Source organism: Suricata suricatta, chromosome 11 (genome assembly GCF_006229205.1).
Source record: "Suricata suricatta isolate VVHF042 chromosome 11, meerkat_22Aug2017_6uvM2_HiC, whole genome shotgun sequence".
NCBI classification, from domain to species: Eukaryota; Metazoa; Chordata; class Mammalia; order Carnivora; family Herpestidae; genus Suricata; species Suricata suricatta.
In genome coordinates this window covers 89,353,687-89,366,382 of record NC_043710.1, presented here as the reverse complement: position 1 = coordinate 89,366,382, position 12,696 = coordinate 89,353,687, and the positions used below count along the sequence as shown (strand labels likewise).

General features: G+C 53.6%; 2 protein-coding genes and 1 long non-coding RNA gene across 3 annotated transcripts; 1 reads left to right on the top strand and 2 right to left on the bottom strand.

Annotated features, from left to right (window-relative positions):
- Positions 1-284: 284 nt before the first annotated feature.
- On the top strand, positions 285-6,877 carry NRGN (neurogranin). Its single transcript, XM_029957645.1, has 4 exons — positions 285-489; positions 5,168-5,394; positions 5,652-5,669; positions 6,059-6,877. The coding sequence occupies exons 1-2, from the start codon at positions 475-477 to the stop codon at positions 5,387-5,389; spliced, it is 237 nt and encodes a 78-aa protein (XP_029813505.1). The 5' UTR covers positions 285-474; the 3' UTR covers positions 5,390-5,394; positions 5,652-5,669; positions 6,059-6,877.
- Positions 3,909-6,130, bottom strand: LOC115307023. The gene is made up of 3 exons (XR_003915526.1): positions 6,022-6,130; positions 5,605-5,702; positions 3,909-4,459 (listed from the first exon to the last, which is right to left on the bottom strand). It is a non-coding gene; the product is annotated as an uncharacterized LOC115307023 (long non-coding RNA).
- A 251-nt stretch (positions 6,878-7,128) lies between the features above and the next one.
- Positions 7,129-12,270, bottom strand: VSIG2 (V-set and immunoglobulin domain containing 2). The gene is made up of 7 exons (XM_029957644.1): positions 11,978-12,270; positions 11,281-11,444; positions 10,261-10,468; positions 9,265-9,423; positions 8,254-8,373; positions 7,993-8,137; positions 7,129-7,318 (listed from the first exon to the last, which is right to left on the bottom strand). Exons 1-7 carry the CDS (start codon positions 12,033-12,035, stop codon positions 7,186-7,188), a joined length of 987 nt encoding a protein of 328 aa, XP_029813504.1. The 5' UTR covers positions 12,036-12,270; the 3' UTR covers positions 7,129-7,185.
- Between the last annotated feature and the right edge of the window lie 426 nt (positions 12,271-12,696).

The following is a 12,696-nucleotide window of genomic DNA, read 5'->3' as shown; positions in this document are numbered from 1 at the left end:
ATATGGGTGGGAGGGGTGTTGTGCCCAGATGTGAGTGTATTTGTGCCTAGGTAGTCGGGGGCCTCCTTCTGCCCGCGCCGTCATACATCTGCCTGGCAGTCTGCCGCCTTAGCAAACAAGGGGGTTGAGTTTAAGAAGCTGGGGTGTGTAGGAGGAATGGATGGAAGTGTGTAGGCGGAGGGGTTGGGGCTGGAGGGGGAGGGGGGCGGAGGGAGCAGAGAGGGGGCGTGGTCCTCCTTGCAATATCCCCGCCCGCCCTGCCGAAGGCTTCCCCTGATTGGCTTCTCCACCGAAGGGCTCAGGTTACATTTGCGAGCGGAGCGGAGCGCGGGAGAGAGGACCCGAGAGCAGAGCGGCTGTTTCGACGCTGGTCAGCGGGCTCCCTAAGGTCCCAGAGTCCCCACCCAGCACCACCCAGACCCCACCCCTGCCCTGCGCCAGCCTGTGCCCCAGCCAAGGACCCCCAACACCAGCATGGACTGCTGCACCGTAAGTTAGAGGGCCGGCGGGACCGGCACTCACCTTGATCTGGGGCAAGGGACCCCCAAACCCCCCCCCCAGAGGGAGAGTAAGGGATGGAAGTGCATTTGAGGGTGCAGAGGACCCAAGAGCAATAAGGGGTGCCTGTTGAGACGTGGATGGTGGGTGGTGGAAGGCGCCCGCCTGACTTGGAAGCCCTAGGAAAAATGCTCCCCAACTCGCGGGGGCGTCTGGGCGCCCAGCCGCCAGGCAGCCTGGGTTGGACTGGGAACCCGGCAGGGCTCTGCAGCAGGGAAGCTGCAGGTTAGACGAGAAGAGGAACTTCCCCCGGAGAGACGCTGTAAACTGTAGCGAAGCTGCGGCGGCTCCTTTCGGTCTCCTTTCCCCTTGGCTTTTGCCCTCACCCCATTCCCCATCCCACTGCCACCGCCGTGGGTGGGCAGACAGGATGATCTTTATGACCCTCGTGCACTGTATAGAGCAGGGTGCGACAGTCGGTCATATCGGTTAGCTCAGTAAGGATGATGGGCAACAGAGTGCCTAGTGAGTGTGGTTCTGGGAAGGGGTTGGCCCGTCGTCCCCCAACGCCTTCTAGCCCTGGAGGGGGCTCGGTGAAGTGACCGCGAGAGAGCCCTGCTGGCAAGGAAAGGAAGTGTCTGCAATTCGTCAGCGCCCACAGAGACCTGGATGTGCCTAATGAATGCCAAAGTAGGTTGCTGTTAAGGTGACTTGGGTACGCAGGTGCCTGGCATAGGACCTGGCCTCTTGCACGCTGGAATACAGTGATCATACATATATAAAATGTGTTTATTTATTTTTAAGTATTTATTTTTAGCCCCTATATATGGGGAAAGCCTACTCCAAAGTCCTTGCGTTCTCTGTCATTCAGTCAACCCAGCTAATGATGCAAGAGGTTATGACTTTGTCTGCCCCCCACCCTCCACTTCTCAGCTTACAAAAGAAAAAAAAAGTGAGGTTTGGAAGGAAAGAATAGCCCAGTTTATAAGAGGTGAGACTTCCCTATGTCTGGGTACCAAGAGGCAGAAAGAACTTAGGGACACATTGCTGTGATAGTTATTGTGATTTAATAATAACAATAATGTTTGTCAATTTGTGAATGCTTACTGTGTACCTGACTTTATATTTAATCATCACAACAACACTGGGAGACCCTGCCCTAGATCGGCAGAGCTGAAGGACTAAGCAGGGGGCAGCCCCCGCTGTCAGACTGTGCCAGAGGGTAAGAGAAGGGAGAAGAGGTGGCAGGAGCAGAGGGCTGGGACAGGGCTGAGACTCAGCATCTTCCCACCTCATCTCCGTTCTGTGGAGGTGGACTCCGAGCTGGAAGGGAGCTGGGACATGGAGAGAACAGAGTGCATCTGGGGTCTAGAGGCAGGGCCCTCTTTTTTTTTTTTTTTTTTTAAGTAAGCTCTACGCCCAGGTGGTGCTTGAACTCACAACCCCCTCAAGATCAAGAGTCGCATGCTCTACCGACCAGGCACCCCAAGGCAAGACCCTCTTCGTTTTTCATTCTGGGGCTCTCCTTGCTGACCACCTGACCTGGTGTTTGGGAAACACTTAGTCCTGCCTTATTTCCTTCTTACCCTTTGGTAGGGAGGCTCAGGCAGAAATGAGGAGAAAACCTGCCTCTTTTTTTAAGAGACAGAGCTGGGGCGCCTGGGTGGCTCAGTCGGTTAAGCCTCCGACTTTGGCTCAGGTCAGATCTCATATTCGTGGGTTCGAGCCCCGTGTCAGGCACTGTGCTGACAGCTAGCTCAGAGCCTGGAGCCTGCTTCCAGTTCTGTGTCTCCTTCTCTCTCTGCCCCTCCCCCTCTATGCTCTGTCTCTCTCTGTATCAAAAATAAGACATTAAAAAAAAAAGAGGCAAAGCTATGGATTCAAATGTACCAGTTGCTGATTTACATAGCCACATATATGGCTTTCCTACATTCACTTTATATGAAAAGACAAAGAAATTTTTTTTTGACTCCCACTCCTTTATTTTGCTTAGTTTAGTTGAACTTAGAGGTCTAGCCAACTATTTACCCATCCTGAGGCAGTCCTTAACAGTCAAGCTTCTGAATCCCATCAGGATGTGTTAGCTCTGCTGGCCTCGGGTAAGTTACAAAATGTCTCTGAGGCTGTTTTTGACCTCTGAAGTGGGGATTAAGTGAGGTGATGTGTGCGAAGCACTTAGAACAGGGGCTGGCATATAATAAGCATTAGGGAGGGATAATTCTTAAAGCTTTTAGGATTTGGGACCTAAAGAAGAATTTATTCATCTAGGCTAAATTCCAGTTGTGGCTGAAGAAACAGAGATCCTCAGGGGTGAAGGGACCCACTTGGGACCAGAAGTTCCTGTTTTAGCCACTGGTGCACTTTCTACCTCCAGGTCCTACAGACCACTCAGGCATACAACCCTCAAATCTTGGCTTTAGAAAGCACCATCCCAAGAACCATGACCCTTCCCGGATTCCTTTTGCTCTCTCAGCAGCTCTTCCCTGAGAATTCAGCTGGAGGGAGAGGAAGCTGATTGGGGGAGGAGCAGTGTGTTTGGTGTCTTTTCCTCTTGTTCCAGGTTTCCATTCTGTAACCAGCTGGGTTGGGTAGAGGCAGCAGGTTGGCCTTAGCTGCTGGCCACAGATAGGTGGGTCAGGAGTGGGTTTGTGTTGTTGTTGTCGGTTTAACCATTGCCCTCTGTTGAGGAGAAGCTTTACTGTTCCCTAAGGATATCCCAAGAGAGGCCTGAGCTCTAAGAATAAAGGAACCCAGAAGAGTTGTTTCTGATGACAGGTGCAGACTAAGATGTCAGAGAGAGCAGGCTAGACCTGCAGAAGACAAAAAGAGTATCAGTCCCCTCCACAACCACACTGGCTCCTTGATAACTCCTTTTAAATGCATTTAAATCAATCGTGAGCATCTTGAGCACAAATTGCAAAACTCTGAACCCAGGAAATGAAAACAGCATTGTGAAGCATGATAATCGGAAGCCATTTTTAAAACAGTAGAAATCCTTAGGGGAGGGGGAATCAAACCTAAAAAAAACTCGGACAATTCCTAGAAGCCAGAGGGTCAGATCAAAAGTGAATGCCTTTTTAACTCTGTAGTAACGATCTGCATCCCAATCCACACTAATGCTTTAATATTAAGCAACAAAGGGGCACAGGGACAGGACGGAGGCCCTCCCCATGCCAGAGCCTTCCCTCTAAACTCAACACCATCCCCTTTCTACTGTCAGTTAGGGCAGGTTAAGGGAGACAATAACTTGCTGTGTGGGGGTTAATGTGATTATTATAGGCCGAACCATATGAAATTGTTTTTGTATGACCACTTTCGGCCTACAAAACAACTATTTCACATCAACTTATTAAGTAAAAGAATCATAATAATAGATATTGTTTATTGAGTGACTAGACTAAGCCAGAAACTTTGTGTGTATCATGGGGTTTATTCTTTCTCACAACCCATAGAGGCAGATATTATATTAATGATTTCAGATGAAAGAGCTGATATAAGACATTAGAGAACTTGCCCCAAACCACGCAGGTAGCAAATGGTAGATAGAGCTTGGTTCATTTTCTTGACCGCCTCTGCTTATCCTACGGAATAGAGGTTAAACATATTCTCTGGACTATGACATACAAGGGTCTAAATCTTGGATACATTAGTAACCATCTGTATCACCTCATGTAAGGTTTATAAACACTTAAATCATCAGTTTTAGTTGGGGTAAACTAGGATACCAATTAAAGGTGCGTCATAGCTTTGCCAGGAGTAAATAAAATGTCTGTATAACACTGTGTTACTGAGCCTGAAACAAGGAAAGCGCTTAATGGGTAGCTACTGTCCTAATCCCTTTCTTCTGGCGCACACAAGGCAAAGGGCTTCTTGCTCCTCCTCATCTCTCCTCTGTCCTTTTTTTGTGTAGCCTTCTCAGCTTCTTCTAGACCATCTCCTCTCTTCTGAGTTTGAGTACCTCCTGGGGAACATTAGAAAAGGAAGAGTTCATGGCAAAGCAGCCTCTAGGCCTCTAGCCCTAGGGAGAAGGAGGCTGACACCAGGGGCTAGCCCCACTCTCACCCTAATTCCAGCACTGAGCCCTTGTGTGATTTTACTCAGGGAAGGGACTGGCCTGATTCTTTTACACCCTGTCCCATGGAATCCTGGACTCCTGCAAGGAGACTTTCAGAGATGGAGGCACCCTCTAAGGACAGGGGGAGGGGCAGTCACGTCCATGAGTCCCTCTCGTCATTTATTTTGCTCCTCCCAGCCCACCAGCCCTCAGTTCTGCAGCTCCCCAGCGCCGCTGATGGTGAAGGGCCCATCGATCACTCTGGGCCATCTGGCTGTCTTGTACCCCGTTCCATCGTGCATGTCTCTTTCCAGAGTTGGGAACACAGCCATGGCCACCTGACCCCCTGACCTGGCCTTTTTGCTTGTCGCTCCCCTGGAGGGATGCGCACACACGCGCACGCACACACACACGCGCGCGCGCGCACACACACACACACACACACACCAGCGCGTGGCCTTTACTCAGCCCTTCTCCGCGCGATCGCAGCTCCCCGCTCTGCGCCTCCCACTCGCGCTTCTCCCTGGTCGCAGCCCCGCAAGGCTCTCCTCCTACCCCATCCTCGTGGGGTCTCGGCCCAGTCACCCCACAAGTACCCCCTGCCCCGCCCTCCAGGAGAGCGCGTGCTCCAAGCCAGACGACGACATTCTAGACATCCCGCTGGACGATCCTGGCGCCAACGCGGCCGCTGCCAAAATCCAGGCGAGTTTCCGGGGCCACATGGCGAGGAAGAAGATAAAGAGCGGAGAGCGCGGCCGGAAGGGCCCGGGCCACGGGGGAACGGGCGGAGCTGGGGGCGCCCGGGGAGGCGCGGGCGGCGGCCCCAGCGGAGACTAGGCCAGGTGAGGCGGGCGGGGCGCGGGGGGGCAGTAGGCTCCCCCCTTCCCAAACCTGGGACCTGTGGAGAGCGACCCCGGCCCTCCCCTCCGAAGGGGCGCGGACTAAGGGCGGGCTGTGGGTGGAGAGGGAGCGAAGGGTGGGAGACTAACCCCCGAGACGGGCGGTGGGTGGCTGGGAGGAGGCTGAGGGTGCTGCGGGTTCCGAGAGCTCACCTGTTCCTCTCTCTACTCCCTCCGGTCTGCCCCGCCCTGCACCGAAGAACTGAGCATTTTCAAAGGTAATGAATACGACTCCGAAGCGGGTGGGAGGCCTGATTGGGAGAAAAGGACCAAATCGTCCACCCTTACCTCTGCCTGCCCTCACCTCCTCCCAGCCTGAGGGCTTCCCGATACATCTGGAAGCCTGAGGCTGCGACAGGGACACACCTGGACCAACACAGATACGCAGCCACCCCCATTTGGCTGCACAAACCCGGCCTGAGGCTATAAACACACTGCGGCGCACACACGCACTGGCTTATTTTCAGCTCAGTGACTCGGGTTGGGGGTTCTGGGTGACTGGGGTCCCCTGGCCCTCCCCGCCCTTTTGTCCTGGTTCGGGAAGGGAGAAGGAAGAAGGAGAGGAAGTACCGGGGAGGGCAGGTGCTCAGACCTTCTCTGTCCTCAGTTGCCAGGAGAGACGGATGGCGCGTCCCCTTCGCAGTGATGAGACTTCCCTGCTGTGTTTGTGATCCTCTCCTTCCCACCAACCTGCCAGCTTCAGGAGCCCTCCTTGCGTCCCCAAAGACTCCCACTCCCAGGCAGGCTCCATCGAGAGTCGCTAAGTCTGTGCCCTTTTAGTTAGTCCTCCAGTCTAGAATGGTCCCCGTTCTCCCTTCCTTCCCACCCTAGCCCCAAACCCCGCGCTCCCTCGTCTTCCTTCTTTTGCTTCTCGCCCACCTCTGCCCAAACCCCGCATGCAGCTCTGCCTCCGCAGCCTCCGCGCACGTCCCTGCGCGCACTGCGGAGGGCGCCCTAAGCGTTGCCCAAGTATACTCACTTAAAAAAAAAAAAAGTCCTTTCGTTCTGTGCGCAGCCCAAGGGGGCGCTCTGCGTCTCTGCGCTGTTCGCGCCCCAACCTAGCCCCAGAATTTTGGCTCTGGGGTGAGGAGAGAGGAGAAGAGGGTTTTCATGAGGTAGGATGCCTCTTGCTCTGATCGTAAGGCAAGTACCTATTTCGCATCCTATAACCCCACGCCTGCCTGTAATCTGCTTCCCCTACCCCCAGCGCACCCGGAGAGCCGCCTCTCTAGCTCTCACCTTGTTTATGCAAACGCCGAGCTCCTGGGAGGCTCGGTAGGAGGAGTCTGCCGCGGCCCCGACCCCGCCCCTGCTAGCCCTGCCCCCGCTGGGCTCCTGGGGTTGTGGCCCGAAGGATTTTTATCTCCGTGTGTGCATGTGACCGTGCTGGGTTGGAATGTGAACAATAAAGAGGAATGTCCAAGTATTCAGAGGGTGCCAGAGGGGAGGGAATTTGGGTGCACAAGGCCACCACCACAAGCTTGGGCAAGTTTCACTTGATCAAACCAAAAAGTGGAGGTGAGAAGAGGGGACAGGGGAAAGAGGGCCTACGTTAAAACCTACTCTATTCGAGCCAAACTTCCCACCTACAGCATCACCTCTAGGACTCCCAGCCCATTCTTTCTTTTACTGGTAAAACAGGAATTTGCTATGCTGGCAGAAAGAAGAGGCAGACAATATGGTACCCAAAGGCTTTAATTCTTGATATTCCCCCCTCAAGGATAGGAGGAGAAATCAGACAACCATAGGGAGCTTGGACTTGGTGGTCGTCACACTGCTGGCAGAGGAGGGTTTCTCCAGGAGCCCTTTGCTAGAATCGGGCCTCATAGAAGTGTGCTCAGAAATCCCAGGAGCAATGGCATCCTCCCTGGTAGATATATGCAGATTTTTAGTGAAGGCTGGAGGCATCCTCAGAGATCTGCCCCCCCCCCAACCCATCCTCTAACCTGAGGACTTTAAATTTTTACTGGGCATGAGAATCATCTGTGAAATTTGGGTTGAAATGAAGATTCCAGGCCCATCACCCTCCCCTCCCCCAAGATTCTGCCTCAGGAGGGATAAGAAGCAGCCTGAGTCTGAATGTTTAACAAGCTCCTGGTATGTTCTATCCAGGTAATCTGAGGACCACACTTTGAGAAAGATCGCTCTGATCCCTATTCTGGACCCAAAGGTTGGCCAACTACTGCAGTTGACACAGGCAGCTTTTGCCACTCCTTTCCTTACAGGAGAACTGAGCTCAGCTGAGGGCTTAAGCCAAATCCAATTCCTGGCATCTACATCCTGTACATGGAAAGGCCTTAAAAACTGAAAATTCTATGAAGCAGAGGGTAAGGGAAGCTGTGAGCCAAGTCCCCCACCCTGCAAACCGCTCACACACAAATACACTTGCTGTTCTGCCCCCCACACCAAATCCCAGAGCTGAACAGCACTCCTTACCCCCAAACACCCCTAAAGATGTCAGAGTTTGAGGGCTGAAGTCACCCACTCCTAACCCAAGCCCTTTTCTCCCTTTCTGTACCCTACCCCAGCCCTCCAGCTCACCGAATGTCACTGCCCCCATATGTCTCCTTGGGCCTTTTCCTCCTGTCTTTCTGGAACCTTATCAGGCAGAACGCAGCAACTGACAGCAACAGCACGCCCAGGAGCACCCCAATCAGAGCCCCAGCCACTCGGCCTTTGGATGGGTCTATGGAGACATAGGAAGCTCAGAGCAGCAGACCTTCCTTGGCCTCTCCCCGGATAGTTCCATGCAGCCTCTCCAACCCGGGTCTGCCAGCTAGGCCTCTGCCCAGTGTCCCCTACCAGTCACAGAGAGGGTCAGCTCACAGGATGCACTGCCCATCTGGTTGGTGGCCACACAGCGGTAGGTGCCCGAATAGGTCAGGGAGAGATTGGTGAGAATCAGCTGGCCAGACACCTCATCTAGAGAGTAAGGAGGAAGCGTTCCATCATTCATTCAACTCACAGTGAGCACTTACTATGATGAAAGCATATTTTACTACATCCTTAAACAATCCTGTGAAGAAGGGACTAACCTCATTTATTAAAAGTGGAGAAACTGGCTCAAAGAAGGAAAGTAACTGTCTAAGGTGACTCAGAAAGAAAGTGCCAAAGCCACTGACACTTCTGTGTTCTTTCCACCCCCCACATCTGCCTTTTCAGGGGAAGAAGAGATGGCAAGGAATTGGGGAGGGAGGCTTACTAGCTGATATCAGGTTCCTGGTTAGAGGGGGAAACCTTGATTGTTAGAAACTATAGCCTCTGGGGTGACTCAGAGCTCACCCAAATGGCTTCCTAAGCTTCTTACTTTCCCTTTAGAAGGCAGAGCATACACCAGATGATCTGGAAGTTTCTCTGGATTGATAAAGGAGTTGGCTGGGGCAAGGGACAGGGTTCTAGAGGAAGCACAAGGAGGCTGAGAAGCCAAGGCTCTTACCCAATTATATGGTTCCTCCAAAGAAACTGACTGTGATTCAAGTTAGTCCATGCTACTCTGCCTCAGTTTCCGCTCTAGGTAGTTTGGAAATGATTCACAACCCTTAGGAAATCCTTAAAAGTGGGAATCATAGAGTGCCCCCTGCCTTCCACTCTCTTCCAAGATATCAGGAATACAGTTAACTTAAGAGTGCTCCCTGGACCACAGAGCCACAGACTGCAGGAAGACAGACAGGAGGAAACAACTGGGGACACTGAGAAAGATGGGGGGAAAGGCATAGCAGTTTGTCTCATGCCCACAGTGTGGGGATATGCAGTCTAGAGACCAGATTTGCTGGGGTCTTGAGTCCCCTCTTCCCGGATGTCCTGGGCACTTACCTTGCACCATGCTGCCAGGAGAAGGTGTAGGGGAAGATCCAAGCCGGACCCAGTTGTAGACTGGCCTGGGGGCTCCCTGGGAAGAACTGCATTTCAGTGCAGCAGAACCCCCCACAGAGGTCTGACCACTCTTACTGCACAAGGGACTACTGGGGGGCACTGCAAAAATCACAGAAAGTACTTTAGCAATCTGTTAGCCTCACTCCCATGAAATGCCAGAATTCCTGCTCCAACACTCCTACCAAATAGTAGCCCACTTCTGTTCACATTCCACTGCATCCCCAGGAAATGATTTCCACTATTGGAAATTCTGATTGTTAGAAAATTCTTCCTCATGTTGAGCCAAAATCTGTGTTAATATAACATCTACCCCTTTGGTCCCAATTTCTGCCCTCTAGGCCCACAAAGAGAAATGAGAAATCTCTCCTCCACAGGACAACCCTTCAGATATTTGAATGCCATTGTTAAACACCTAAACCTTCACTTTTCCTTCTAGACGTCCCCAGCCTCTTTAATAGTTTGTTTGCTCATCCACGAGCACAGCACGCTCTAGGTTGGAGTAAGATAGAAACTCTGAGCACAAAGTTGCTGCTTTGTGATAGGGGCCCTTGTTTCTTTAAAGGCCACTCTTCTCTGCCACCGACCTAGGGAGAGACGGAACCTAGGCTACAAATGAGACATTCCCTCAAAGACAGAGATGTTGGGGCCATGACTCAGATCGCTATGTATGGGAAGGGCTTTCTCTCTCATGAACATTTTTGTATCTGGGGACTGAGGGAGGAGTCATTCTTCATGGAGGGTGGGGCAGGAATATGACCACCTAGATTAGAAGACTTTGGGAAGGAGGCATTTTCCCTTGGGGTCCCCAGTGCAATTGTGTGCTTGGGCTGGAAATCAGGATATGGGGGGAGGGGAGAGAAGGTTCAGCAGATTTAGCAGGGCCAGTGCAATCTTTCACCAAACGTGGGTGGCTGGTGGGTCCCCAGCCGGGCTTACCCAGCACAGTAAGGTTGATTAGCCCCAACCCATTTGTGTAGAAATCTGGCGGGTTATTAACTTGGCAGAGGTAGGTTCCAGTATCCGAAGGGTGGGCATCAATCAGTTTCAGGGTGGCTACCCCTCTTGTGGGGGGGTTCTGAAGCAGGCTGGCCCTCTTTGCCTGAGAACCAGTTGGATACACGCGGCCATTGGTGAAGTACAGGATCTGGGGAGGAGCAAAAGATGCACATCTGTGCCTTTTTCTGCCTGGTGTCAACTCTACAGTCCTTTCTCCAAAGCAAGTATAAGAGGCCCCTCCTTTAGGGGCGCCTGGGTGGCTCAGTCAGTTGAGCTTCTGACTCCATCTCAGCTCAGGTCATGATCTTGAGGTTGGTGGGATTGAGCCCCCCACATCCAGCTCTGCGCTGACAGCCTGGGATTCTTTCTCTCCCTCTCTCTACCCCTCCCCACCTCTGAAAATAAATAAATAACCTTAAAAAAAAAAAAAAGAGGTCTCTCCTTTACACCAGATAGGGAAGCTGATGCTCTGGAGACCAGACCAAGGAGGTCTATCTTTCCCCAAATACCGTCCATCCCAGGTGTTACTTGAGCTAGATTTATTGCTTCCAGCTAAGCATGGCTCTTGATGGTGGTGACAGGGTTGGGGGAATTAATGCAAATATTCCTGGAAGGGGCATCATTTGATCCTAGGAACAGTCACCAGAGCTTAGCCTCGATGGATTTATGAACGGAAACTGGGACTGCGCTAGAACAGGGGACGTCGGAGGTAGGAGAGAGGAGGCTGGGATCCACAGAGCCATGTATGATACAGGGTCGTGCAGGCTGTGGTCCTAAGAAGAGCTAGAAAGAGTCCACTCAGGTTTTCATCCGTGCATAGTGATCCCCAAACACACCCTCTCTGGCCCCCGCATCCTCATCCTGGGTGGGCCCTCTGTGCCAGCCCCTCCCAGCCAACCCCACCAAGGGGCAGGAGGGCCGCTGCCCCGCTCCGCTTGAGCGCAATAGCTCTCGACTCACCGGGTGGGACGCAGAGAGGGGCTTCCCCGGCGGCACAAAGCTCCACTCCAGAGCGAAGCTGTCTCCCACCGACGTGCTGTAGCTGCAGGGCAGCTCGGCGTTCTTACCCACAGGGGTGCTCAGGGGCTCAGCGGGCACCTTGACCTCCACGGCTATCCCGAGGTCTGGGGGACACGGAGGGAGGCCGGCGGGAGGAGTGCTCGGATGGCGCCAGGCCCGGGGCTGGGGTAGGGCGGAGGCCCAGCCCCAAATCCCTGAGGTCTGAGGGTCGGGCCCAGCCTTGGACTCCCAAGGCGAAGGCTGGGAGCTCCCTCCCTCCTGCAGAGCTCACCTACCTCCCCTCAATCCATCCCTTCTCGAAACCTGAGGTTTCTGGGAGGGAGGAGCACACACCCCAGCTGGGCTGTTTTGTGGGTAAAAGGACCGAGCCTGGGCCAGGTATGCGGGTGTGTTTGTCAGGGAAAGGAAAACAATAGTCGGGTGGTGGTTAAACCCTCCCGGGAAGGCCCAACTTGCCTGCCGGCTCGCGTGTGCCTGTGTCCCTCGCCCACCTGGCCTCGATGCCCTCTCCCAGCCTTGCCCCTGCCCCTGCTGCTCCGAGACACCCCCAGCCCGCCAGGCGGAACTGAGCAGGCCCCTGTAGCCTGCTGCGGGGGCGGGCAGCTGTAACCCAGGTCTCTCAGGGCCTCTTCCTCACCCTGGCAAGCGAAGCTCAGCAGGGCCCCACAAAGGAACAGCCCAGAAAGCCGGGCCATGGCGAAGTCCTGCAGTGCAGCCGTCTATGGGTCGATCTGGGTGGTCTGGGTGTCTGGGTGTCTGGGTCTGGGGGGAGGGAAGGCAGCACCCACAGGGCAGCCTCCTCGAGCTGGGCAGGAGCGAGACTGGCTATCTCAGAGCAAACAAGGGGAGAGGCCCGTGCCCTCAGGTAAGGAAATGCTCCTCCCTCTTCGCGGGCCAGTACTGGAATCGTTCTAACCCTGCTTCCTTCTTCTGTCCTTTCCCCCCAACTTCTGAAGCTGTCAGGCCCTGGGGCAAGGGCTGGGCTTGGGTGGGCACCCGATGGGGAAGGGGTCAGACCTGGGGCTCTCTGTAGGCAAAGGGTGTCCCTGGAATAAGAGGGGGGCATTCTGATAACCTGAGTTGGCAAAGGACATCATAGCTTTGGGGCCTCACCCCAAGCATGAGCCCCAGGCAGAACAGAAGATCCTTTCTGACCCCTTCAGAGATTCTTATTTCTTCCAAGCCCTTCTTCTTTTCTCTGAGATCCCTTCTTGGCATCTGTGTCACCACTTGCTGAGAGGAAAACTAGAGCCACCTCCCCACTCCCAGAGCCACTCTATTTCAGGGGCAAAGAAACTGAGTCATGGAGGAGACCCCATTCTTGATAGAAATGGGTGTGGCAGAATTAGGGCCTAC